This window comes from Aptenodytes patagonicus, chromosome 2, assembly GCF_965638725.1.
Source record: "Aptenodytes patagonicus chromosome 2, bAptPat1.pri.cur, whole genome shotgun sequence".
Classification (NCBI taxonomy): Eukaryota; Metazoa; Chordata; class Aves; order Sphenisciformes; family Spheniscidae; genus Aptenodytes; species Aptenodytes patagonicus.
Window position 1 is genome coordinate 49,331,724 of NC_134950.1, and position 26,679 is coordinate 49,358,402.

The 26,679-nt window shown below is 41.3% G+C and overlaps 1 protein-coding gene across 1 annotated transcript in view; it reads left to right on the top strand.

The window, feature by feature from the left end:
• Window positions 1-1,204: 1,204 nt before the first annotated feature.
• Window positions 1,205-26,679, top strand: part of B4GALT6 (beta-1,4-galactosyltransferase 6) — a 36,913-nt gene continuing 11,438 nt past the window's right edge. The window contains exons 1-3 of the mRNA XM_076329791.1: window positions 1,205-1,816; window positions 20,466-20,582; window positions 20,949-21,062. Coding sequence (XP_076185906.1) covers window positions 1,702-1,816; window positions 20,466-20,582; window positions 20,949-21,062 — 346 coding nt within the window. The 5' untranslated portion in view covers window positions 1,205-1,701. The remainder of the gene's footprint in view (window positions 1,817-20,465; window positions 20,583-20,948; window positions 21,063-26,679) is intronic.

Sequence of the window (26,679 nt, forward strand, 5' to 3'; positions counted from 1 at the left end):
CTGAATAAACTCAACACACGTTAACAATACAGAACTGGATTCTTACGCAGCCGGATCCTGCTGCCATCTCAGGCACGTCCTGGCCAGCTGCCAACCCCTTGGCACACATCTTCCCATCGGTGACAGCATTCTGCAGAGAAATGGAGAGATCACTGACTTGACCGGATCACCTAGCAACTTGTGGTAGCCACGGTTAGTTGCTAAAGAAAGAAGAACAGCTACTTGACGCGAAGCTTATATTACCGACTTTTAAAACACCTTTTTCGTGCGATGGGCTTGAAAGCAAACTGCTAATGGAGTGTGTAGATTATCACATATGAATTCAGAAAATTTGAAAGCGCAAGTGTAGCCAAATTTTCAGGAAATGTTTTCTAATCCGCCCTGTGGGAAACTGTTGGGTCTGCGAGCCCCGACTCCCGTTTCCAACTGTTCTACACTAAAAGCAGCTGAAGTACGACGAGATCCGCCCGTGGCTGCCCTTGGCGGCGGGGCAGTACCGACTGGGAAGGGGAAGAGAGGGCGAGGGCAGCACCACCGCTGAAAAGCGGGCACGGGCGGGGTAAGCCGAGTTCCCGAGAGGCCTGGCGGTGCCGCCGCCCGCGGCACCCGGCCCTTCCCCGCCGTGTCCCGCGAAATGCCGAGGTGGCGTGGCACGGAAAAGGCATCCCCCGCCTGACGGCCGGGCACAACCGGCACGCCTGGAGAGGGGGGCCCCCTCTCCCCTCACCGCCCGCTTCTCCCCAACGGCTCTTCCCGCCCCGCCCTCCCGTGACGGCCGCGGGGACCCCGGGGGACCCCGGCCCCGCCGGGCCTGGCCGCCTCGTACCCCTCCCCCCGCCCCGGTGATACGAACGCTCGTCCACGCACCAGCCAATCGGGAGAGCGGGCTCGCTTCTCCCTGGCCTCCCAGTGGCCCGCAGCGCAGGGCGGCGCGCGCGCGCCGCCGCCGCAGTGTAGCGGCGGCACCGCCGGCGCCCCCTCGGCCCCCTCCGCCGGAGCGCGGGGCGGGCGCGCGCCCGCCGCAGTTCTGCAGTCCGCCGCCGCCGCCGCGCCGGGGCTCGCGCACGCTCCAACCGCCGCAGTAGCCGGGTCTCAGCGGGGCGGGGCCGGGCCGCGCCGCGCGGCTGCAGCGCGCTCCCCGCCGGTGCGGGAGGAGGTGGGAGCGGCGGGGCTGGGCTGGGCTGGGCTGGGCTGGGCGCGGAGGTGACTGCCCGCCGGCAGCGGGGATGCTGCTGCCGCTACCGCCGCCGCTTGTGAGGGGGCAGCAGGCGGGAGAGCGGGCGGCCGCGGCCCCCGGCGGCATGAGCAGCGGCGGGAACATTTCCCGAGCCCCGCGGCAGCGCTAGGGGCCCCTCCCCGCTCCGGCCGCCACCTGCGAGCCGCGGCGGCGGGTTCTGCCCGCCCGGAGGCGCAGCGCTAAGGAAGGCAGGCCCCCTCCGGCTGCCCGCGAGGGGGGCAGCCGGGCCGGCCACAAAGCGCCGCCGCCGCTCTCCCTCCTCCTCAAGCCGCGGCGCTGCCTCTGCCGGCCCCCACCAGCCCGCCCGCTCTCGGGGAGGCGGCGGGAGGGAGGGGGCGAGCGGAGTCCCCTCGTCACCCTCTCGCTGCCCGATCCATGGGAGGAGCGGGCCGCCTCCCTCTGGGAAGCGCCGCCGCGGCTCGCCGGGATTGAGCGGAGCGGCCGGCCGCCGGCGCGGAGGGAGGATGCCACTGCTCCGGAAGGTGCTGCGGGTCTCCAATCGCTCCATGCTCGCCTTCATCTTCTTTTTCTCCTTCTCTTCCTCCTGCCTCTACTTCATCTATGTGGCCCCCGGGATAGGTGAGTCGGGGGCCGCCCCCTCGGGGGGTGTGTGTGTGTGTGTGTGAGGGCGGGGGTGGGGGTGGGCGCCGCGGCCCAACGGGCGGGGGCCGGCGGGCGCTGCGGGGCGGCCTCGGCGGCGCGCACCCGCCTCCCCCGGCCTGTCACGCCGGGCACCGCGGCGGGAGAGGGCACGGGCGGCGCCGGGCGAGGGGCGTCTCGGGTGCCGAAACGCGACCCCCCCTGCCGAGGGAGGGTCGGGGCGGCTGACAAGGGCCGTCGCGGCGGCGGTAACGTGTGTTAATCTCGCATCTTTGTTCTGTTGATTTCAAATGCTCTAGAAGATTCATCTGCCATCGCGAGGTAGGTAAATGCTGTTCTTGCTTCCCAGGCCGGAAAAGTGAGGCAAAAAAGCAGCTCACCGTTTCATCATGTTATAAATTAATGGCAGAAACCAGGAAAGAACTGCAAAACTGCCTGCTGGAGTCACTTGGATGCATTCATCTTTTAAATCATTAGTAACTGCATTAATAATAAAGCACGTGTGAACAGAAATTAAGAACCAGTTTGAATATTTGTTGTTTACTTCTGTCGGTGGGATCTCTCTTCACAGGTTTTACAGTTTGTTAACTTCCACTTTTGAAAGAACCACTTCAGAGGGGAGACAAACAGTTTCTTTAAGAAAAGCTGTGTAATGTAACTGCAAATCTGGGTCAGACAAAAAAATGTTTTCCTTAGCTGGCTCTTCTGCTGTTCCTGGGAGACGGTCAGGCTTTTTCTCACTAGATGATCCTTTGAGAACTGCTTAGCCTTACCCCTGAGCTAAGGCAAGCGGTATCCTGTATGGTGCTCTGTGGTGGTTCACTGCATTGGGTGTCTATTGGCTAGGCAATGTTTTCCTTTTTTTCCAGGGAACGTTGACACTTTCTCCTGCACTTCTCCTTGCTTATCAGGTGCTACCTAAATACCTGTAAAACCATCTCGCTCTTCGTCCTCAGTGCTTAAAACTCCTCGCTGCAGTCACTACTACAAAATGTCCACGTTGATTTGGCTGATGAATCTGCAGGAATTGTTTCTTGTTGACTGGTGTCTTTATGCTGTTTGGCTTCTTCTTGTTCACAATCTTCTATTTAGCTTGTAAACCCTTTCAAGGTGCAACTACTTCTCCCATACTTAGAGCACTTCATACAATATTGACGTGCCTGTCAATTCTTATTACAGTTCAAATAAATAAAAAAAAATATTGGGGAATATATCATGGGTTGGAGTTCTTGAGTTTCTTGCCTGTCAGTGTTTCCCCACTGAAAGGGATATAAGAGTCTTGTAAGTGAGAGAATGATGCTGCTAGGGTCCATTTAGACGTCTTGGTTCTATGAGACGCTAGTGCAATATTAGAGTAGACTTCTAAGTACAAGCAGTTGGTGTATGATTTAGAAAGCAAAGTGCAGTTTCCACATCTTTATAAGTAAGTGAAACTATTAACATCTTACATAATGTAAAACTCCAGCTGCATACTTCATTATTTAAATGTTTCTTCTTCAACGGGTGTCTTAGAAGTACATTCTCTTCTTACTAAACAAGGCTTGTACAGTACCTTGTTCAGAATCAGAGCCTCTAGTGATGACACTTTTCTTTCCTGACTTCATCTTGCTGCTCAGCTACTGGGATTTAGATGTCTGTTAGGTTTTCTTTGTACCAGGAGTGAAATGAAATCAACAGTATGCACCAAAAGAATTCTTGGGATAAGTTATTTCGGCCTGTTCAACCTTAAGGAAAAAATTAACGCTCACTTAAAGTGGTCTCTCTTGCTATCTCAGATGTATATACTGCAGTCAGCCCTTTCAGGCTGTGGTTTAACGATACAAAAATCTTCAGTAGTTACATGAGTTTGTGAGATTACAGCTCTTTTCGGCTATTGTTCAATGGTGTGCTGCCCTAATTTTGTATGCAGCTGTGTTGTGAACTCATCCGGCTTAAACAGATCGAAACCCTACAATATTGGGCTTATTCTTTGCCTATGGCACTTCTTGGATCCCGTTCGAAATGCTACCATGCTGTGCTGGTCTTACTGGGGGAGGGAATATAGAAAATGGTAAAGGAAAGGGCAATAGGAAAATTTTACACTGGTAATCTAAGCCTGTCAGCTTGCAGATGTGATGCTGATTTCCCAGGAATTTGCTCCTGGAAATGTTACTGTGTAGAATGGAGAGAAAGAAGGTCAAATATTACCTTAAAACCAATAGGCATCCTGACAGTATTCTTGGGGAAAAATGTAAGTTGTAAGAATGGAAGATTTGCAAAAAACCCAATAACACCCCACTCCCCAAGTTTATAGGCAGATGATTCATCTAATAATCCTTTGCTGTATGCTCATTCCATTTGCATATTGCAGTATGTGCTTGCTCCTTTCCATTGTGTGTGGTGGAATAGGTTTATCTAAAACAAAGCTGATTGTGTGTGGAGAGGAGGAGGGCTTAAGATTGCTTATGGAAGTTCAGCTACCTTATCTGTTAGCAGCTTTTCATGAAAAATATTCTGCAGTTAAGTCATAAATGGTTGGAATCTGTCATAATTTATGTGTACAGACATGTTTTAGTGAAGATATTTGGTTCATCAGAACACTTTCTTCCTCAGCAAGCTACAAGGCACAGTGGGAGAGGGGAGGAAAGTTCTAACTGTGTTGTAGGGAACTGGAGCGCTCCCTGCCTGGTTTCTCTTCCTGACAGTCAGAGGAACTGAAAAGAGAGGGAGGAGTTGGACTCCCAAATGTTCTATGGAGCAGCAGTGTACTGGAAGGTGGGAGGGGGAAGATGTAGCAGAATGGCTTCCTGAGATGTCAAAGCTGAGTGAAAATTTGCATTCTTATAGGCTAATAGAGTGGAATTCCCTCCTAGCAAGCAGTTCATGGCTTATCAAAGGGAGGAGATGGCTGCGTAAGTAAGCCCTTAGCAGTGGGAGAATTCTCAAAGAGGTCATTATCACATTCCCTCTGTCCTTCATGCTAATTAGAAAATAGAGTTACTGCATTTTTTAGCAAAATTGAAGATTTTGTGACAAATGAAGTTTGGGTCAATTTGGAATACTGACAATTTGTTTAGAGGGAAAAATCTTAATTACTTACTTTAAGGTCTTCAATTATTTCTGTCTAATATTTAAATATTTTTATTTGCTCAATAATGACCTGTATATCACTTTTTTTTTTTTTTTTTTAGAGGCCTCGCAGAATGTTAGTTCATTGGGAAATAGAAACTTTCGTTATCCCATATATTTCAGAATAAGAGGAGAGGAAAAACATTTGAATTTCAGGTTTTCAGACACTGTTCTGTGTTTTGAGACTAAGACATATAATATTCCACATAATATAAAAATACAGGGTTTATATGGTTGAGAAGAATTCATACACTATGTTGGGGTTGTTCATGTGCCTCCTTTCCCCTCTTCTATAAGACCAGAAGATGGGGTGGGGTAGACATGGCTACAATGTCTACCAATGTAGACATTGCTGACCACCTCAGCACCCCGGTGGTCTTTTGATAGTCAGAGGAGCTCAAATGAAGCAGACTGATTTCTAACTGCTGATTAGAGAATACAGCTATTTTTCTGGTTTTCATTTTCCCTGTTTAATTGACTGGATGTTTTGAAGCAAAACCTAGAGGGATAGGATGGCAAGGTAAAATGGTAGAAAATATTTTAAATGTTTAAAATTTAAAAATGTCATTTAAATGTTTAAATGATACTTCTATGTGATAGTCTCAAGTATTTGATGGAAGCAGATTACAGGTGCTGCTTCTCCAGAAAGACCACTTTTCTGACAGTACTTCATCTGGTGCTCCTTCTCTGGTATGTGAAATGAAAAGATACAAACTGAAGTTGCTGGTTTTGAATTAGTTAATGAAGATGGCCTGTGATTCTGAATCTTCCCTGGAAGTTACAAATGCCCATGTATACTGCAGTTAGAGACTGAAGAAGCTAGCTGAGAGCAGGAATCTTTGGCACCAATACGTTCTTTTTCAGTGTTGTAGATAGCGGTACTGATAAAAGGGACTTCAACAGTTGATGTCTGGTGCTGACAGCTATTCAGAACACGTATTTAGGTTCAAGTTTGTGTCATGGAAAGGGTCCAAAGATGAAGAGAATAAGATAAAGTAGCAAGGCAGTGGTGACCAAGAGAGAGCATTTGCTGATATTATTTCACTGCCAAGCCAATCTGATTATTGACAGAGAATTTTTTTCTTTGCTTTTCCCATTTTCTATCAGCATCATAACTGAAATCACATTGGACAACACAACTGATCTCAGAAAATGATCTCTTACTCATCTCTGGGTTATTCCTTTCTGTCTGACTCCAGCAGAGAACCTTTACCAGACTGGGTGGAAGAGTACCTTAGGGCTCTCAATATTGTAGTCAATTGTAGTCTAACTTGGCCAGCTTGGACATGATGACCTTTGTAGTTCTCATCAGAACTGGTTATGGAACAGTGCAGCAATCAGGGAAGATGCAGTCTGTCTTTGACATCAGTAACTAGAAATCCCGAGTGGTGGAATGAGATTGAGGAGGAAAAACCAGCTACTGTTTTCTCTCTTCTGGTCTTCTGTTTCTCTTGTTAAAACTTCACTACTTGTCTGGCAATGCTAACCAAAGGGCAGCTGTGCAGGCTAGGTGAAACTTGGAAATATCTCCATTGGTTTTAGCTCACAATTTGATATCAATTTCCTATTCTGTTATTAGGAAAATTATTTCCTAATAGGAAAGGGTGATATCACTCCTTTTTGAACTTGTGCAGAAATGGAGGAAAGAGCTGAAAATGCTATCAGCAAAATAAATGGTTGTCAGTGCTTCCAGGTGCTGAGCCCATAGATATGGGCACAGCCTTTGTGCTAATATTTTTTGTTCCTGGCATCTGTGGCAGTTGTGGTATTTCTAAGGACTTGCTGTTTGATCATAGAATAATTTAGATTGACAGGGACCTCTGGAAGTCATCTGATCCAACCTCCTGCTGAAAGCAGATCCTACTAGATCGGATTGCTCACGGCCATGTCCAGTTGAGTTTTGAGTAACTCTAGGGATGGAGGTTCTGCAGTCTTTCTGGGAAACCTGTTCCAGTGTTTGACAACTGTGAGAAAATTGTAGTATGTAATTGTAATTTCCTGCGTCCAGCTCTGGAGCCCTCAGCATAATAAAGACACAGACCTGTTGGAGCGGGTCCAGAAGAGGGCCACAAAAATGATCAGGGGGGTGGAACACCTCTCCTATGAGGACAGGCTGAGACAGTTGGGATTGTTCAGCCTAGAGAAGAGAAGGCTTCGGGGAGACCTTATTGCAGCCTATCAGTACTTAAAGGGGGCTTATAAAAAAGATGGTGGCAAACTTTTTAGCAGGGCCTGTTGCGACAGAACAAGGGGTAATGGTTTTAAACTAAAGGGGGTTAGATTGAGACTAGATCTAAGGAAGAAATTTTTTACGCTGAGGGTGGTGAAACACTGGCAGAGGTTGCCCAGAGAGGTGGTGGATGCTCCATCCCTGGAAACATTCAAGGTCAGGCTGGATGGGGCTCTGAGCAACCTGGTCTAGTTGAAGATGTCCCTGCCCACGGCAGGGGGGTTGGACTAGATGACCTTTAGAGGTTCCTTCCAATCCAAACTATTCTATGGTTCTATGATCTTGCACCTTGTGTTCATTGCCTTGTGTCCTTTTCTCTGTGTACCTTCAAGTGTTCAATTTCATCTTATCTATACACTTCTACTACATAGTTGAAGACAGCAAAAAAATTAATCCTCCCCTTAGCCATTTCTACTTAAGACTGAACAAACCCATTTTTTTCAGTTTCTACTCATACATCATATGCTCCATATCGAAGCTTTCCTCTGGGCTTGCTCTGGTATGTTAACATCTCTCTCTTACTGTGTCCAGTTTGGGGATCCCAGTACCCCAAATATGGTTTCACAAGTTGCTGAATAGAGAAGAACAGTTGCTTCTATCGATCTGCTGGTTATGCTGTTGCTAATACAGGGCAGCATACTGTTGACTGTATACACGGATGATAATACCTTGTCTGAGGATTTTGTAATAGAGCCTGTGTCTTCAAGGCAATAGGTTTAATACAGCTCAAGGGCTGCACTGAAATAGGAATAATACAGCTAGACTGTTTAAAACAAAACAAATCCTTTATTACTCCTTTGATGCTGTGTGGAAATATCATCTGATAAAAGACTGATGGGTTTTGCAGGGCGTGGTAGATGTTCATGGTTTTTTGCTGATATCGTCTTTTACTCCTTTGTAAGGAATTTTTCTCATGGGTCTCTTAAAAGTTTCTTCAGTGAATGAAACTTGTCTGTCCCTTTGTTTCGTAATTTCTGCAGGGAAATGTCTCTACTGCAGACGTGGTGGTTGTTTGGGAGCTATTTTCAGCTATATTCCTTTATTAAGGTTCACCTGTTATTAAAGGCTTCATTTGGAGGCACGAGTAATTTCATTTGCTACAGTGGTCTTTTTCTTGCTTGCAGTGCAGCTTTTCCCTTTAGTTCCACAAATTACAACCAAACCCAGAAACATTTTAGTCTTCCCTTTTTTTCTTGTGCAAAGAGGAGTATGAGGCTTACACATTCTTCTGCTTGATCACCGATTTCCAGTGATCAAAAGTTCCTTGGCATTCTGACTAGTGGCTTGAGCTCATTATGAGCTCAGGCAGTTTCATGGGTAAGTTTTCTGCCTTATTCTGGGAGGTGGAAAGATTTTTCTGTGATGTTGGCCCAGCACAGTCATTCCTAGCACCTGGTGCTGAATAAATTATTGCAGTTCAGTCATTCATGACTGTCTTTCACTTTTACCAAAAGATAAGCCTTGACTAAACATGCATATTTCTTTCTGAATCAGTTGTTTTGCATCTTTATCTGATAGTTTTCCTAAAGCCCTTGGGTATACTTAGTTACTAGTCAGGGAACTTGCCTGCATAAGATTTCATGGAGTACTCATTTTGTGGTCTTGCTCTTAGTCAGAAAAGGGAAAAAACCACAGGCACTTACGGTGTGCAGCTAAGTTTACAAGGACAAAGTAATTATGAGACCTCATGTGAAATGAGTTTTCACTTAAGCCAGTCAGTTATTTGAATGTGTTCTCCTCATCCATTGAGGAGGAGAAGCTGTATGCCCTGGAAACATTTATTTGAACTGTTGTGCTTCACTGACATGGCCCGATCTTTAACCATTTCCACATCTGTCTGTGGTGAAAGATAGCTTATCTACTGGCTTTTCATTACTAAGACTGTTTCTGCAAGTTACTATCTCTGCTTGTTTTTCTACAGCTCTTAGTCTGTTTTGGGTAATCTTTTGTATTCAAATAATGCAATGATGTTATGGGGAGCAGCATCCAATGGTTGGCATCGTGTGGGATCCAGTGCTAGATTTGTGTGAATACAGTACAGAGATTGGTCTCAGGGCTTTCAGATAAAAAAGATGCCTTTTTGCAAGGTATCCCCAATGGTCAGTTCACTTTCTTAAATTTGCAGTTGTCCTTCTTTACCTTCATGTTAGGGTGTGTGTATTCTTTTTTAATCTATTTAATTTATGATGATGCTTGGAATATTTGATTTACAGTTACTACAGTGTTCTATTTGCCTCCATAATTGAACCCATTAAAACAAAATTCTGGAAGAATTGGCAAGGCTTAGGCTTAAGATGTCAGTCTAAAACCATTTAATTGTTGATGTCCAAAGTCATCCTCTCTAGAACAGTCTTCATTGAACAAATGTCTTAATGAAATTTAATTAAGTATTTTAAAGTTGGAGTTGAAATTTTGCTAAAATAGTAGAAATTCAAAGAAAAATATTGAAGTAAAAATATTTACTTTCTTGATTTGAATCTGCCTTGAGTAGAGGAAAAAACCCCAAACCAAGTAAATATATAAGCTGCATTTTTAGTGGTTACAGCAGTGCTTTTTTTTAAATTTCTGTAGGATACTGTTTCAGAATTAGCTATTAATTATTTCTAACTTGCTAATTAATCAACTAGTAGCCCGAGATTGGAGGATAGAATAGTATCAAATGTGTTAGAAGTTGTAGTGAACATTGTGTCATGTATCATGCTTAAAAATACCACTAGAGAAAGAAATTTTGATTTATGTATTTTTTTTTCTTCACCAATAAATGGAGACTAGACCAATGAGATTTCCTCTTTTACTGGCTCCAGTAAACAGTGAACTGACATTTATTGAAACCCTCAGACTTGCAGTCAGAGGACTCATCCATTTGGCATGTCCTTGTGGCAGTAAGTATACATTGTCTAGAGCATTGAAAAACACCACCGCTAAAACAATTTTGAAGACTCTCTGTTGCAGCTGGTACAGATTCATCCATCTGCACCATATGAATGATCCCTATTAACCTCCAGAAACATCTGTAGTTGTGGGTATTTTCAGTAGATTGAGGTGATCTCTATCTTTCTAATATTTTTTCCGTACAAGGAGGTATACATATGCAGACTGAAATGCAGTCTCACCATACCCATGAAATAAGTTTGGATTTATTGTTAAATTACAAATAGTGCAAAGCTGGTATTAAATATTCAACAACAAATCAAGTAACAAAAAAATGTTTCGAGGCACACAATTTTTTTGCTTTTTTCTGGTTGTTGCATATGTTTTAGAAACAACTTCTGATTAACAACAAATGTATAACAATAAAATCCTATGGAAGTTTAACACTTACTATAGGATTTATCTATGCTCTCTGTAGTTTTCAATTTGTGACTAGGAACCAGTTTATAGTAGTCTTACATTACTTTGGTATTGTCCTTCACTGCAAAATTGTTTAATGAATCCGTTTTACAGACTAAAGTCCCTATCCTGTAGTTGTGGAAAATACTCCTAGCTCCTAAAATTGTGACTGTGATGTTTTAGAAGCAATCTTCAGCTGAGCTCTACTTACTGTATATTTAGATTAGTTTGTAGAATTTAATCTTGAACACTTTTGTGTTAATTTGCCATGCATGAAGTCTGCCAATAGTGTATTTATGACTCTCATATTGCTGAGAATAATATCACATAACCTTGAGATGAGAGGAGATCCAGAGATCCATGTGGGACTTGTTCTAGAAATGTCCCCATGAGATGATTCCCCATTTACAATTACTATTGGAGAACTTTCTGTTAACCCATTCAAATCCATGTCAATTTTTATGCAATGTGTTGAATGTGCTTTTCAGAAGTCCTGTAAAAACAGGTGTTGACTAACAGATGAGTAACTTTAGAGGCAATGGTCATTAGCAAGACCTATCTTCTGTAAAGCTGTGTTTATTGCATTTTAATTTTGCAGCGTCCCTGGATTCTCTATGAAGTATCTCCTACCTGAGCTTTTCAGTATTTTTTTTCTTCCCCCGGAAGATCAATATATAATGATGCTAGATCTGCTCTGATATGATCATCTCACTTTTTAAGTATGGGGGGGGTGTTAGCAAAAAAAAGTTAATTGCTTTGAAAGGTTTTTTTCTTGTGTGTTTTTGGTTTTGGTGGGTTTTTTTGGTTTTTTTTGTACAATAAAAGCTGCATTTTTAAATGAAACTTGTGATCTCCAAATCTCTTCATCTTTTCTTCTTTGGCATTTAAGAAATCAGAGTTTGTAATCTCAGTAATGCTTTTCTGACTATCTTGTTAAAATAATCACAGTTCTAACTTCCTACTGTTTTTCAGAATGTTAGTCATTGATTTAGTTTTAAATTCAGTTGTTCTGTTGTATACTTTACTAAGTTGATTGCTTCCAAGTGCATGGCACATTGTTTTGGCTTTGCTTTGGTGTATGTGTACAGCATGAAAAATTACTAAGTTTCTATATAAAACTGAGTTTTGTGCTTTGAGCATCCCTTTGAGCTAAGGGATGATAAACTAATGCAGTGTTGTGAGAAGTGCTTTAATTTTTGGTGTACTACTGGAAGGAGCTTGATTCCCTAATGGAGAGTGATTTGTGAATGAGACTTTTTTCTTTAAAAAAGGTATAAACAGTCCTCGAGTGAATATTTAAATAACAGGAAGCTACCTGAGGTAAAACATTGAGCCATTTTTACAGATATTTTTATATTTTAAGAATTAATGCATTCCCCCACCCCCAGTGGTCTTGTTTTCAGTCTAACACATAAAACTATTAATAACTAGTGAGCTATAAAAACTGGAGACAAAAAATGATCTGATATTTTTAGCATCTCCTCTGAAATACAGGATGATCCCTTTAATGCCCTAATGTGCTTTATCAGAATGAGTTTTAAATAATGCTCTAAAACCAGGACTTTTGATGACTGACTGTGTAGCTGTGTGTCCATGACTGCTGGTACAGATCTGGATCAATTGCTAGTGAAAATTTCATCTGAATTAGGTATGAGTTCCTGCTCACACTGCAGTTGCTTTAGGTGGAACATTTAGTATGGTATTTATTCCAAGGTGTCCTATATGGGTGTGTTGTTCTATATCCTGCACTGCACTTCCCATTTGCTTACCTTGTACACTGTGTGACAGTTTGGATTCTATATGTTTCTTGAATCTGAAGTGCTGTTTCTTACTTACTATGAATCATAGAATCATTAAGGTTGGAAAAGACCTCTAAGATCATCGAGTCCAACCATCAACCCAACACCACCATGTCCACTAAACCACGTCCCTAAGTGCCTCATCTACACGTCTTTTAAATACCTCCAGGGATGGGGACTCAACCACTTCCCTGGGCAGCCTGGTCCAATGTTTAACCACTCTTTCAGTAAAGACATTTTTCCTCATGGCCAATCTAAACCTCCCCTGGCACAACTTGAGGCCATTTCCTCTCGTCCTATCGCTAATTACTTGGGAGAGGAGACCGACACCCACCTTGCTACAACCTCCTTTCAGGTAGTTGTAGAGCGCAATAAGGTCTCCCCTGAGCCTCCTTTTCTGCAGGCTAAACAACCCCAGTTCCCTCAGCCGCTCCTCATAAGACTTGTTCTCCAAACCCTTCACCAGCCTCGTTGCCCTTCTCTGGACACGCTCCAGCACCTCAATGTCCTTCTTGTAGTGAGGGCCCCAAAACTGAACACAGTATTCGAGGTGCGGCCTCACCAGTGCCGAGTAGAGGGGCACGATCACTTCCCTACTCCTGCTGGCCACACTATTTCTGATACAGGCCAGGATGCCATTGGCCTTCTTGGCCGCCTGGGCACACTGCCGGCTCATGTTCAGCCGGCTGTCGACCAACACCCCCAGGTCCTTTTCCAACAGGCAGCTTTCCAGCCACTCTTCCCCAAGCCTGTAGCGCTGCATGGGGTTGTTGTGGCCGAAGTGCAGGACCCAGCACTTGGCCTTGTTGAACCTCATACAATTGGCCTTGGCCCATCGATCCAGCCTGTCCAGGTCCCTCTGCAGAGCCTTCCTACCCTCGAGCAGATCAACACTCCTGCCCAGTGGGACTGTGGTCCTGTAAACACCTGTTTACAGGACTTCTGAAAAGCACATTCAACACTATGGACTGTGTACAGTGAAATAAGGAGAATACGAATAAAACTAGTTCTAGGTGGTTACATTGTTAAGATGTTTTCTTTGGTTAAATGTGAAATTTTGCCTTCCTGGTTTGTGCATTGCCTTGCACTGTGACAGGAGTGATGGTTGGTACAAACGCAGAAAGACAATAATGGAAGAAAATCACAGAATAGTTGAGATTGGACGGGACCTCTGGAGGTCATCTGGTCCAACCCTCCCAGGCTCAACCTGGAGCCAGTTGTCCAGTACTGTGTCCAGACGGCTTTTGAGTATCTCTGAGGATAGAGACTCCACAACCTCTCTGTGCAACCTGTGCCAGTGCTTGGTCACCCTCACAGTAAAGAAGTGTTTCCTGATGTTCAGGTGGAACCTCCTGTGTTTCAGTTTGTGTCCATTGCCTCTGGTCCTGTCACTGGGCACCACTGACAAGAGCCTGACTCTGTCCTCTTTTCACCCTCCCTTCATATACATTATACACATATATACCCACCCTTTATATACATTAATATGATCTCCCTGAGCCTTCTCTTCTCCAGGCTGAACAGTCCCAGCTGTCTTAGCCTTTCCTCATAGGAGAGATGCTCCAGTCCCTTTGTCTTCTTCATGGCTCTTGGACTCTCTCCAGTATGTCCATGTCTCTCTTCTACTGAGGAGCCCAGAACTGGACACAGTATTCCAGGTCTGGCCTCACCAGTGCTGAGTAGAGGGAAAGGCAACATTCCTCCTGATGCAGCCCAGGATGCCATTGGCCTTTTTTGCAGCAGGGGCACATTGCTGGCTCATGTTCAGCTTGGTGTTCACCAGGACCTCCAAGGCCTTTTCAGCCAAGCTGCTTTCCAGCTGGGTGGCCCCCAGCATATATTGGTACATGGGGGTGTTCCTCCCCAGGTGCGTGACTTTGCACTCCTTGTTGAACTTCATGAGGTTGCTGTTGGCCCATTTCTCCAGCCTGTTGACGTCCCTCTGGATGGCAGCATGACCCTCTGGCATATCAGCTACTTATCCCAGTTTTGTGTCATCAGCAAACTTGCTGAGGGTACACTCTGTCCCATCATCCAGATCACTAATGAAATGTTAAACAGGACTGGACCCAATATTGACCCCTGGCGTACACCATTAGTCACTGGCCTCCAATTGGACTTCGTGCCACTGATCCTCACCCTCTGGGCCCGGTCAGTCAGTTTTTTGATCCACCTTACTGCTCATCCAGCCTGTACATCAGCAGCTTGTCTATGATGATCTTATGGGATACAGCGTCAAAGGCCTTACTGAAGTACTGGTAGAAAATGTCCACTGCTCTCTTCTCATCTATCAGGCCGGTCGTTTAGTCAGATAAGTATATCAAGTTTGTCAAGTGTGACTTCCCCTTGGTGAAGCTATGCTGACTACTACTGATGATTCTCTTGTTGTTCATGTACCTGAAGAATGATTTCCAGGATTAGCTGCTCCATCACCTTCCCAGGGACTGAGGTGAGGCTGACTGGCCTGTAGTTCCCTGGGTCCTCCTTCTTGCCCTTCTTGAAGATAGGAGAGGCATTTGCTTTCCTCCAGTCCTCTGGCACTTCTGCCAGTCGCCATGATGGATCAAAGATTGTTGAGAGTGGCCTTGCAATGACATCTGCCAGCTCCCTCAGCACTCACAGGTGCATCCCGTCAGGTCCCCTGGACTTATGTATGCCTAGTTTGCTCAAGTATTCCCTGACCTGATCCTTTTCCACCAAGGGTACATGTTCCTTGTTCAAGCATTTCCTCCTGGTTTCTGGGACCTGGGATTCCTGAAGGCCAGTCTTGCTAGTAAAGACTGAGGCAAAGGTGGCATTCAGTACTGCATCCTTTTCCGTGTCCTGTGTAACCACATCCCCCGCCTCGTTGAGCAATGGGCCCACATTTTCCCTAGTCTTTCTTGTGTCATCTATGTACTTCTAGAAGCCCTTCTTGTTGCCTTTGACATCCCTGGCCAGATTCAATTCCATTTGGGCTTTAGCTTTCCTAACTACATCCCTGGATGCTTGGACATTGTTTCTGTATTCCTCCTACATTACCTGTTCCTTGCTTCCACCTTCTGTATGCTTCCTTTTTGTGTTTGATTTTTTTCCAGGAGCTCCTTGTTCATCCATGCAGGCCTCCTGACATTTTTGCCTGACAATATTCATTGGGATGGAGCTCTCCTGAGCTTGGAGGAGGTGATCCTTGAATATTATCCAGCTTTCTAGGACCCTCTTCCCTTCAGGTCCTTATCACATGGGACTCTTCTGAGCAGATCTTTGAAGAGGCCAAAGTCTGCACTCTTGAAGTCCAGGGTTGTGAGCTTGCTTTTCCTTCTCCTTCCTGCCCCCAGGATCCTGAACTCTACCATCTTATGGTCACTGCAGCCAAGGCTGCCTTTGATCTTCACATCCCCGGTGAGTCTCTCCTTCTTGGTGAGTATGAGGTCCAGCAGAGCACCTCCCCTCATTGGCCTCTGTATCAGTTGTGTCAGGAAGTTATTGTCAATGCACTCCAGGAACTTCCTGGACTGCTTTTATCTGGCTGTGCCGTCCTTTCAGCAGATATCAGGGTGGTTAAAGTCCCCCATGAGGACCAGGGCCTGCAAATGTGAGGCTGTTTTCATATCTGTCTGTAGAGGGCATGATCCACTTGTTCTTCCTGGTCGGGTGGCCTATAGCAGACACCCAGTATAATGTCACCTTTAATCCTAATCCATAAGATCCCAATTGGCTCCTCTTTCATCCCTAGGCAGAGCTCTATGCACTCCAGCTGCTCTCTCATGCAAAGGGCAACTCTCGTCATCTTCCCTTCCTGTCCTCCCTAAACAGCCTGTATCCCCCTGTTGCAACATTCCAGTCATGGGAGCTATCCCACCATGTCTCTGTGATCCCAGTAAGATTGTAGCCCTGGAACTGCACACAGATCTCTTAAGTCATCATGTTTGTACCCCATACTGCAGGCATTAGTATACAGGCACTTGAGGGGTACCCAAGTACGTTAAGGGTCATATTCAGGACAGCATAGGTAGGTTTGTGGAAACCCATGCCAAGCTCAGGAAGATGACTGGTATTAAAGTACCAATGACAGCTGAAAAGAGGATTGCTGTGGAAGTCATCAGACTCCAGCCCTTGGTATTCTGCTGTCAGTCTTGTTCCCTCACCACACTAGCAGAAAAGATGTATTTCTCTGTTATGCTTCTGGCCGTTGTGGACTATCTTGAATGCTTTGTTGCTGTCACTGGTGGTTGATGTGACATATGAACTGTGCTCTTTTTCACAGGTCTTTGCCAACAAACCTGTGCCATTAGATGAGATTTAGTTTTAGGACTAAACTAATATCTTTGATTTTTGCCTGATGCTTTTAGCTTCTGAAGTAATTAATTGGCTACTCAAGCATCAGCTACTATCTAAGCAGCTGTTGAATGACAGTGGAAGAAACTGGTCAGGTCTGTACTCCTTGTAACTATGATTGTGCTGGAGACCCAGGTAGCTGGGACAAAGAGTGCACAGAAAGGAAGATGTTTCATTGTGTTTATGTATTTGGGTAGAGCTGGATGGTGAGTTGACAAGCAGATCAGCCAGGAAGAGATGTTGGATCGGGTAGACTACAAGAATAGCTTGATGAAAACATGGCACGGCTAGATCTTCCTGCTAGCAAGAGCAGCTCTTGAATACTTAGGCCAAGGTGGCAGCAGACTTTGCCTGGTTGGTTTCTTAATTCTGTCTTTTCATGATGCCTGCTTTTGAGAGAAATGTCTTTTCTAGCTTTGTCTCTCACAAAGGTCTAGTGTGTTCTAATTTTTCTCCTCTTCATCAGAAGAAGGAAGTTGTCCTTCAACAAAGGGGAGATGTAGATGCTTTTGCAGAAAATCTGTCTGCAGTATCTGGGCTACAGTGAAGTTTCCTATAGGAATTGAGAACAGTTATATGGCCCTCTTAACTTTCTTGTGTATTTGTTTGAAGGTCTTAGTCTCAGTTCTGTACTGTATCGGGTTCCTAAGACTGCAACAGTACCATGTTTGAGTAGATTTTTCTAATATTCCTTGCAGTGACTTCTGGAGCAAATCTTTCATCTCAGCCATATCAGGAGCAATGCTGGAGAGTATGCTCGCTGGCTGCACAGTGTCCACAATTTCTGTCTGTCTGTGTGTAGTAAGTGACATCTGTCTGTCTAACAGCTGAAGTGTTTGCAATCAATGTGATTTGGTAGCAGCCAGAAAGAAATTCCCAAGGCTGGTGAACATGTAAGTAGAAGAAAAAGCACTGATCTTTCTCATTAAGAAAGGTGGTATCATTCTTAGGAAGTTTGAAGATAGGGGCTCGTAGTTTTGATGATGAAAAAGGAACAAGAAGCAGCTAATGAAATGATTTTATGGGGTGTCAGAAAGAGGTCTAAGCATAGGTCTCCAGAGACACATGCTTTGGATTTGTGATGAAAACAGTGTTGATAAACACAATGTTTTAGCTATTGCTGAACAGTGTTTGCAGAGCATCAAGGCTTTTCTGTTTTCCACTCTGTCCCCCACAGTGAGTAGGCTGGGGGTGGGCAAGAGGTTGGGAGGGGACGCAGCTGGCACAGCTGACTTGTAGTGACCAAAGAGATATTCCATACCAAGTAATGTTATGCTCAGCAATAAAACTGGTGGGAGTTTTTCCCCCAAAGTAGCCATTGCTTGGGGACTGGCAGGGCATCTGTTTCCTGGTGGTGAGTTTGGTTGGAGTTTTTTGTTTGTTTGTTTTTTGTTCTTCATCACTTTTGCTCTTCTGATTCTTTCCCCCATCCCGCTGCAGGGGAGTGAGCAAGCAGCTGGGTGGGGGCTTACCTGCCAGCCGGGTAATTCCCATGTATCACCTGATACATGTGAATTAAGGTTATGTTTCTGAAAACCTGCTGTTCTGCAGTGTTAAAAACTCAAGTGACTTTGTCTTTCGGTATCACATTAAAAAGGAGAATATAGCACACAATATTCCAGAGGTTATCTCAGAAATCAGTATTTACTAACTGATTTATATTAAAAAAGAACTTTATTTTAGTGTTGGAATAGGAAGATATTGAAGAGAAGAGCTGTACAGTAATATGTGGGGAAAAGAGAAGGGAGGATACCAATTTGAAATACGTTAAAGTTTGAAGAAAGTCATTCTTTGTTAATTAGGAAAATTTTGTCCTATTTGAAAGGCAAAAATCCACTTAGTTTTACTTTCAGGGAATCTTTGAATTTTGAAATTGTTTGTTTGAAGGTAAATAATTGTTCTTGGAGGAACAGATCAAATTGCTTCTATGTTGATTCCTAAAGGAGAAGGTTTCTTGAGTAGGTAACTTCATATAGGAACTTAAGAATTGTACAGATTCCCTGAAATGTTTAATACAGACACCCTAAAAACCAGAATTTTAATGATAAACTATGAATGTAAGAAAATAATTGGACCCCTGAAGTGCTACTTTATAGTGAGTTGGGTTAAAATTTTGAGAAGTTTTTGTGCAAGTTTTCTGTAAGGAAATCTGAATGTTATCTGTTGTCTTGGATCCAGTTGTTTTGCATCCCAGTAAGAATCATTCTTGTTGGATTTCCTACCTCTGTCATCAGGCCAAGGTTGTAGTTTTTTTGTTTTGTTTTGTTTCTGTTTTAGTGGTGGTGGGTGGGGAGGTGGTGTTGAGACAACTTCAGGATCCTAGCAGCTGAGTAACTTTTACAGACATGTAAACTCTTGTTAACCAAAACAGCTAGTCATGCTGGCCAAGAGTTTGAGAGTTATGTGCCATGTATAGCACCTGACATGTTCAGAGCCTGTCTTCTGAGTGACAATATTTCTTGTTTTAATCAGGAGTTCTTTGAAAGCCAGGACCCCCCCCCCCCCCAGCCCCTTCATTCTTTTAAAACCAAAAACATTATTGTAGGGTTTGCAAATAATATTACTTAAAAGATTATGTTGGTATTTGTATCTCTGTGGGTGTCAGTAGTATTGTTAGCTAATGTGATGGAATTAGTCACTGTATTTTCCTCTGGAAATGCCGCAGTCCTTTATAAACAGTTCTCTGTAGCTCTAGTCTCCTTGTGTTGGGCTGTAAGAAGATATCAACTGATCTGGAGTTACTTGTGTCATGCCACTGGTGCTGGGTCATCTGATGGAGTGGAGTTCCTGAGATAATTTTCTAACTTTCTTTAATCTCTATAGGACAGATTAAGATTAATCTCTTGTTTTTCTGGTATGTTTAGTTTCCTCCAAAATCTCAGGGCATTTTTTGGTTAGGGTGGTTACTAGTTACAGCGAGCCAAATATCTGCCAGACAAATGGGTGCTTAACATAGGTGAAGTGATAGATGATCCCTTTGATCCTCTTCGCTACCCAGAGCAAAACTGTTCTGCAAAGGGAATTTGTCCTTCCTTTTTACATTATTTTTTGAGCTCTGTGAGTGCTGGATAGATGTTTGCTTACTCAGACATAAATGCAGCTTCTTTTCCAATTTAATTACTCTCTTCTGTTTAGGACAAAGAATTGTCTTGAGATCAGATTTGGGGCTTTGAGTGCAAGGCTGAGACAGAGGAATATTTCATGCTGTTGTTATTAGTGAGTCGCTTAATTACTCAGAATGTTGATTTACTCACCCCTGATGCCTATAATAAATATTTCACGTATAATTATCAAACATTAATACTTTGAGGTTGGCAGTGATTTGTAGCAGTTGTATAATGAAACAGCTGTTGGGGGTGAATGAATAGCAGTACATTTTGACTGAAAGTTGTGTTAACTACTGAATAAAAAGAGGGACTATTCTATGGGACTAAAAGATTTTCTAGCCATTTTTTGTCCTATATTTCTATGATGTATATGTAAATGCATATATGAGGGATGTCTCTACATATGAAAACTTTTTTATTGGTAAATTCAATTGTTTCTTGGCACTGTCAGTTGCTTTTTGTAAGTTAAAGACAAATGAAAGTGTCATATAAAGTGTGTATTGACATTTTATAATTTTGGGTTTTTATCTAGACCTGTGGTTATGAATCCATTTTATTCTTTTGTTTTGTTGCTGTTAGGTTTCACGCTTTGTGGATCTTCATCTCGAAGGATTAATGTTCACTAGCCATGGATTCAGACATAGTAACAAATATTGAACACATTATAAATGGATGTTAGAATAATTTGGAAATACCTTATTTTAATTGAAATTCAAAATTGCTTTTTGTTTTATCAGCAAACACGTATCTCTTTATGGTGCAAGCTCGTGGTATAATGTTGAGAGAAAATGTAAAAACAATAGGACACATGATCAGATTGTACACTAACAAAAATACTACACTGAATGGCACAGGTAAGAATATTTCTTATTTAATTTCATTTTTAAAAGAGCTTTATGAAAAAAAAAACAACCCAACATGCCAAACTTTAATGACATAGCTTGATTATGAAAACCTAGACCCAAGTCCTACTTCTCTGTAACTGGAGTGAAGGCCAAGTAGTTACTGTTTATCAGTTTACTTTAGTAGGAATATTTGTCATAGCTGTAACAAAGATACCTTAATTTAATTATTGTTCCTTTAGTGCAGTAAATTTTTTTTTTTAATCATGCTGCTAGGAATTTGTTACTTACAAAGTTAATGCTCTCACCTGCATGATGATATATTACAAATTAAGTGGATAACATAGGTTTTTACAAAAATCAATTCCTCTTTTTAAGATTATCCTGAAGGAAACAATTCTAGTGACTGTGTTGCTCAAACAACAATGTATCTTCCAGAAAACTTCACTTATTCTCCTTACCAGGCTTGTCCAGAGAAGCTGCCTTACATGAGTAAGTTTTAAACTGACCTTAATGTTTATCTAGTAAATTGGATTGTACTTAAAATAAAATACAATTATTTTAATATAAAATATAATTGTAAGGAGTCCAAATATATAGCAGAAAATAATGAATAAAGTACATCTGAGAATGGACAATAATGCTTAGCAGAATTTTGCCTGTAACTATTGTCTTACTAAAACTTTTGTCCTCTTTACTAATCACCTAATGTGTTTTTAATTTTATTTGCAAATAATTTTACTTTCTACAAATTAAATACTAAATGTTTTTGTTAATATGTAGGAATACTCCAACTTTATAAAAAGTACCTATTCAGAGTTGCATATTTTGAGGAATAGTTAAAAATCTTCTTTTTGGAAATGATATTCCTAATACAAAGATTCCTGAGTCAGAAACTAGTTCTCAAATCTTCATTAGCTAATCGCAGTTACCTCAATATATAGGAAACTGAACAAGATGGTGTAGTGAAGTGAGAATTGATGGAAGTAAGAAAGTGCTAAAGCCCTGTCATAATGAGGAAGCAGTACTTATATAACAAGTGAAAAGTTGTGATCCTCAGGAAATTTTAAAATTAAACTTTCAAACCCAGATGTTTAAGATCCCAAGCTATTAAATAGAACTTGATTAGGTAACCCTAACTTTATTTGTCTTTAAGCCTAGAATCTAAACTTCTAATTATTTTGTTTGAAAGTGTTTAGTTGCAGAGGAGCGTCATGCAGAAATAAGAAACTGAGTTGAGTACTTTGGCACCATTGCTGTTTTGGTTTGCCGGGTTTTTATAAAACCTGTAATATCACAGCTGTCCTAAGTAGCAGTATCCCAGTGTATGTAGAAGGTCTTATAAGCAGGTATTGCACAATTAAAGCAGTTACACAAACTGAGATTGGAAGAGCTCCTTGATGTAATTCAGTGTCCTTAACCTGATTTAACAATGTGGCTGAAAGACTGGGCATGAGTTTATCTTCTTTCTGTAGACAAAGTATAGCTTTGTTTGGGAATATTCTTAAAAATTCTTGTTAAGAACCGTAAATTTTGATGTGAATTCACCTTTCCTGCAAAATTGCCATTTTTCAGATTCAGACAAAATGCTGGGCATTGTTTGCTCTCCTCCAGCTTGTAGAGAAAGCAATCCTTAAAGACCAAGAAGGGTTAGGTTAGGAGACCGGTTTTGAACATAAAAAGAAAGAGGCAAATCACTCCTGGTGGTGATTGCTTTACTTTGACCTTCACCACTGATTGTTTGCTATTAGAGATAGTTGTTATATTTAACCTTTATAAAATTGCAGTCCCTTGGCTAAAACAAGAGTTCTTTCTTAGAAACCGCTATTGAGTTTTCAGCTTTTTTCTCTGTTAGGAATTGTTGTTACATTATCAGAGTTGCTGTAGGAAGCAAGGGATGATTAACTACGAATGTTTTTTTGTGCTCTGCATTTGGAAGAAATCATAACTTGAGTCAGTAATCCATGGAATTAGTTCAGTTCTAGTAAATGTTTTGTAGACAGACTTAATATTTTTGAGTGAAGAACTACTAGTAGCATTAGTATAGATCTCAAAACTAATTAGTTAAATTGAAATGTCTCATTGGTGTCAGAATGTACGAACTAGAGAAGAAGGATAACAACTCTCTAAATAAGTGTAAGTATGTTACTAGAAGTGACTGTTCATTAGTATCTGGCAGTATCTGTTATGCTAACATATTTATTTTACTTGCTATATTTAAAATCAAACAAGTAAACTACTGATTTGTAAGAGAGAAAATTTGAAATAGTTTCTGAAGATATTTGTGGCACCTTCCAGAATTCTAACCTCTTGTGTTTTAGGCTAACACCTGACTTAAGCTGTGGGCTGTCATTCAGCATGAGAAAGTAATTAAGTATTTAATACAGCAGTTCAGATCCATATCATACAAACAATGTTGCTGACAGCCAAACTGAATTGCTGATCATTTTTTCTTCAAAGAAAAATAGTGGATTTTATTAGGCTAATCTAGATTCCATTATAACTTCTTTTTTAATCTCAACAGAGAAGTTTATCCAGTGAAGAGTACAGTAACAGTGCTTGTTTTCTGTGTTTCTTTTCAATGCCTCTGAATTCTAAACTTTGTCTCTTACATTGTAAAGATACAGACATATAGCCAAAAGTATAAATCAGTTGCTGTTGCTTATGAACTTAAATCATGTAGAAAACTGTGTTAAGTCAAGTAGCAATTAGTCACAGTGTGATTATATCCTTATGTCAATCTCTTTCCCTCCAGAAATAGAGTTTGACTTTCAAAATCATGTGGATGTTATTTTCTGTAATATTGCATATGTAAACAAATAAAACTAAATTATTCTAATAGTAAATATTTTATCTACTTTGGGAAACAAGAAGTTTGAAAAATGTCAACTCTGAATAACTGTCAACTCTGAGGAACAAGAATGATGATTATGCTGATTGAAGAATGCATATAAATTAGTATTTTTAATGAAACTTTCAAGGGATCTGGCAGTTGAATTCTGCCAAATTAGTTAGTTCAAAACTGTATTGGCTTCTGCTACCTCTCCTACTTGTGTATTAGTCTGCTGTCCAGGAGTGCAGGGATGAGGCAAGTTAGAAGGTGCTAAGGTACCTTAGTAGGTCAGCCTACTTACAGCATGTTCTCTTAAATCATTGATGCAGATTTGTTTGCACTGACAGGTATTTAGAATTGCCAGAGTAGGGATGCATTCTACTCTGCCATCCTTGCTATCAACCTCATTGGCTATATGTAATTCTACCAGAATTTGTCTATAGGTCTCCTTATTGCTGCTCTCTTTTCCATCTTTTTTGTTAGTAATTTCTTTGTACTTATTCTGTCCTGATGAATTTAATAGAGAAATCGTAATTTTAATAGAAAATAGTTCACTAGATAAGTTACTGTTCAGCAGAGATGTATGTCTCACCCTTTGGTTTTCATGTATATCTTTTTAATAACCATCTGTGTATTTAATCATGATCGAAATAAAACTTCTCTGAAGATTATTTAATGCAATGAGATGTTGTAGGTGGTCCTGAGATAGCCAGGGAAGAAAGCTTCTTGAGTCACGTATATTTTGACCTGCTTAATAGTCTAAGGTTATTATAGAAGTCAACTACTCTTCTTTACATCAACTTGCCAAATTTGTATCATGGAAGGAGTATGGTAAAATTATATTTTGTCCCAAGTACATATACTCTTAAAATAGGACCAACTACTGCCTTTTGTGTGTGACTCAGTCTTTCAGGCTATAACCCTCTGGTTGAGCACTGCTGTGCTAATTCATAAACAAGACACCTCTACTTCAAGATAGAAGCAGTACAAAAGAGTATTTAATCAGTATAATTTTAATACTGACTTGAGAGGTAAATGGAAAGCAGATCAGTTTTTTCAGTTATATCAAATAAAACCCTCATGTTAAGAATTTTTAAGCAGTCTATCCAAGTAACTTCATGGTTTTTCTAAGAACTGGTACTTAATGAGCTATAAGAAATATCCAGATCTTCTAGTTTGATCACCACAGTACACTAGGGTTGAATATACCTAAACCATTTTAAATAGATGTTAGAAAAATATATTTTGTATTAAAAAAAAAATAAAAGTCATCAGTGGAAGAAGTTCTACTGTCTCCAGAAGTAGTATATTCTAGTATTCCATCAACTGAATAGTTAAGCTTTTCCTAATACTCAACCTGGTACTCAATGTGCATTTACTTTTTTCTCCTCCCCCCTCCCCCAAGTTAGTCGGACTTCACCTTGCCCTTCTTGATGCTTGGCAAAAGTTGATTACCATCTATGTACCAAATTATTCTGTTTTGGAAAAGACTTATGTTTTTGTCAGTCTCTTCCTTTGCAGATAAACCAGTACTTTCAGCCTCTCTAGACTACGTAGTTTCTAAAGCTCTTTTCATTCTTGATTTTTGTGCTATAGACTTTCTCTAATTTGATTTCCTTTTGAAGCATCATAACCAGCTAAAACCCTGATTACAAAACAAACTAGTAATTACCTTCTCTGTCTTTCATATAACAGCAGTTAATGTATTCCAGAATGAGACTTGCCATTTTTGTGCAATTGCATTACAGTTTATTGTCTCATATTAATAGGCAATCCATTATAAACCGTAAAAATAACTTTCTGCATTGTGCAACATAGCCAGGTATTTCCTGTTTTGTGTGTGTATGCTTCATTTCTCCTTCAGTAACAATCCATACTTTTTATTATTAATTCCACTCTATTGATTTCAGTATGTATCTGATTTGTTGAAATTATTTTGTTTTCTGATTCTGTTCTTCAAAACGCTTTCTGCTTCCTCAGCTCTCTTTTTTTGCGGGTTGTATAAATATGTTTTATTGCAGCACGCTAGACAGTAATGGAAGTAGTAAATACAAAGCCCAGATATTTAGTGAGATGTCTTCTCCTGCCCCCCACCAATGACAGGGAAATACTGCTGATTTCTATTCACCCATCTCCTATGTACTTTTGATAGTACCAATATTTCGGGGTTTACTATAGCTACTTCTTAAACAGTCTGGAGAGAATTTCATCATGTCCCATCAAGTTAGAAGCACCTGCCTTATATAAATACTGTTTTACCATTCCTTCTTTGTTGTTTGTTGTTTTTTTTTTTTGTTTAAACTCCGTAAGCATCTGATCACATCTAAACTTTTCTCAGAAGACTAAGGCACCTGAGTCCTTTTCATCACATGTTTCCTTCCTTTTCTGGTGTAGTAATTGACCTTTATTTATCTTTATTTTCCTATTAGGTTCCATAAATAAACTGAAAGGTTCTTGTTGCTTCTCTGTCTCTTGGTAGTTGAAATTGATTTAGTGATTTATTTAATTTTTTAAATTTAATTGCTACATAAAAAATTAATTTATTTACTGGTCCTTTGTTGATTGCCCTTATTTCTGCTTTTTGTAAGATTTCTTTTTCAGGTTATTGGTTATTGAAGAGTTTCAGATACAACCATAATGATCATCTAAGCTTGCTTGCTTGCTTTCTTTCTTTCTTTCTTTCTTTCTTTCTTTCTTTCTTTCTTTCTTTCTTTCTTTCTTTCTTTCTTTTTAAGCTCTGTAGGATTACAGAGCTTGTTCTGGTGTATATTTATACAGTCTTTTTTCAGCAGCTACCAGGTTTCCTTTTCTTCTAAAATAAATAAACAAACAAACAAACAAACGTGAGTTTGTTTAAATCTGCTCTTAAAAGGTCTTCTCCTTATTGTGTTGTTCCTGATCCTTTTCTTCCTGTCATTTTCCTTTTTTTTAAAGTTGCCTTCTACATTTACAAGTAGTTCTACATTTAATCATATCCAAAACTAAAATAGCTCTTGCAATATCTTCTACCTTCTTCTGAAAAAAACAGTCATTCCTAGTATGCTCCAAAAATTTCAATCTTTCCAAAAGATTTAGATAGCTAGTCAATTCAGTGTTACAACATGAAGCAATCTTTTGGACACAAATAGGATCTTTTGGGTATGGGCACAGGGGAGAAAATGGGAGTGATTTCTTTCATTGACTTTAAAATTCCAACCCTCCCCAAAAGACTTAAATTTTTAGACAAAAAAAAGTAGAATATCCTATGGTGTCTGTCAGATAGTTATTGCAAGATTT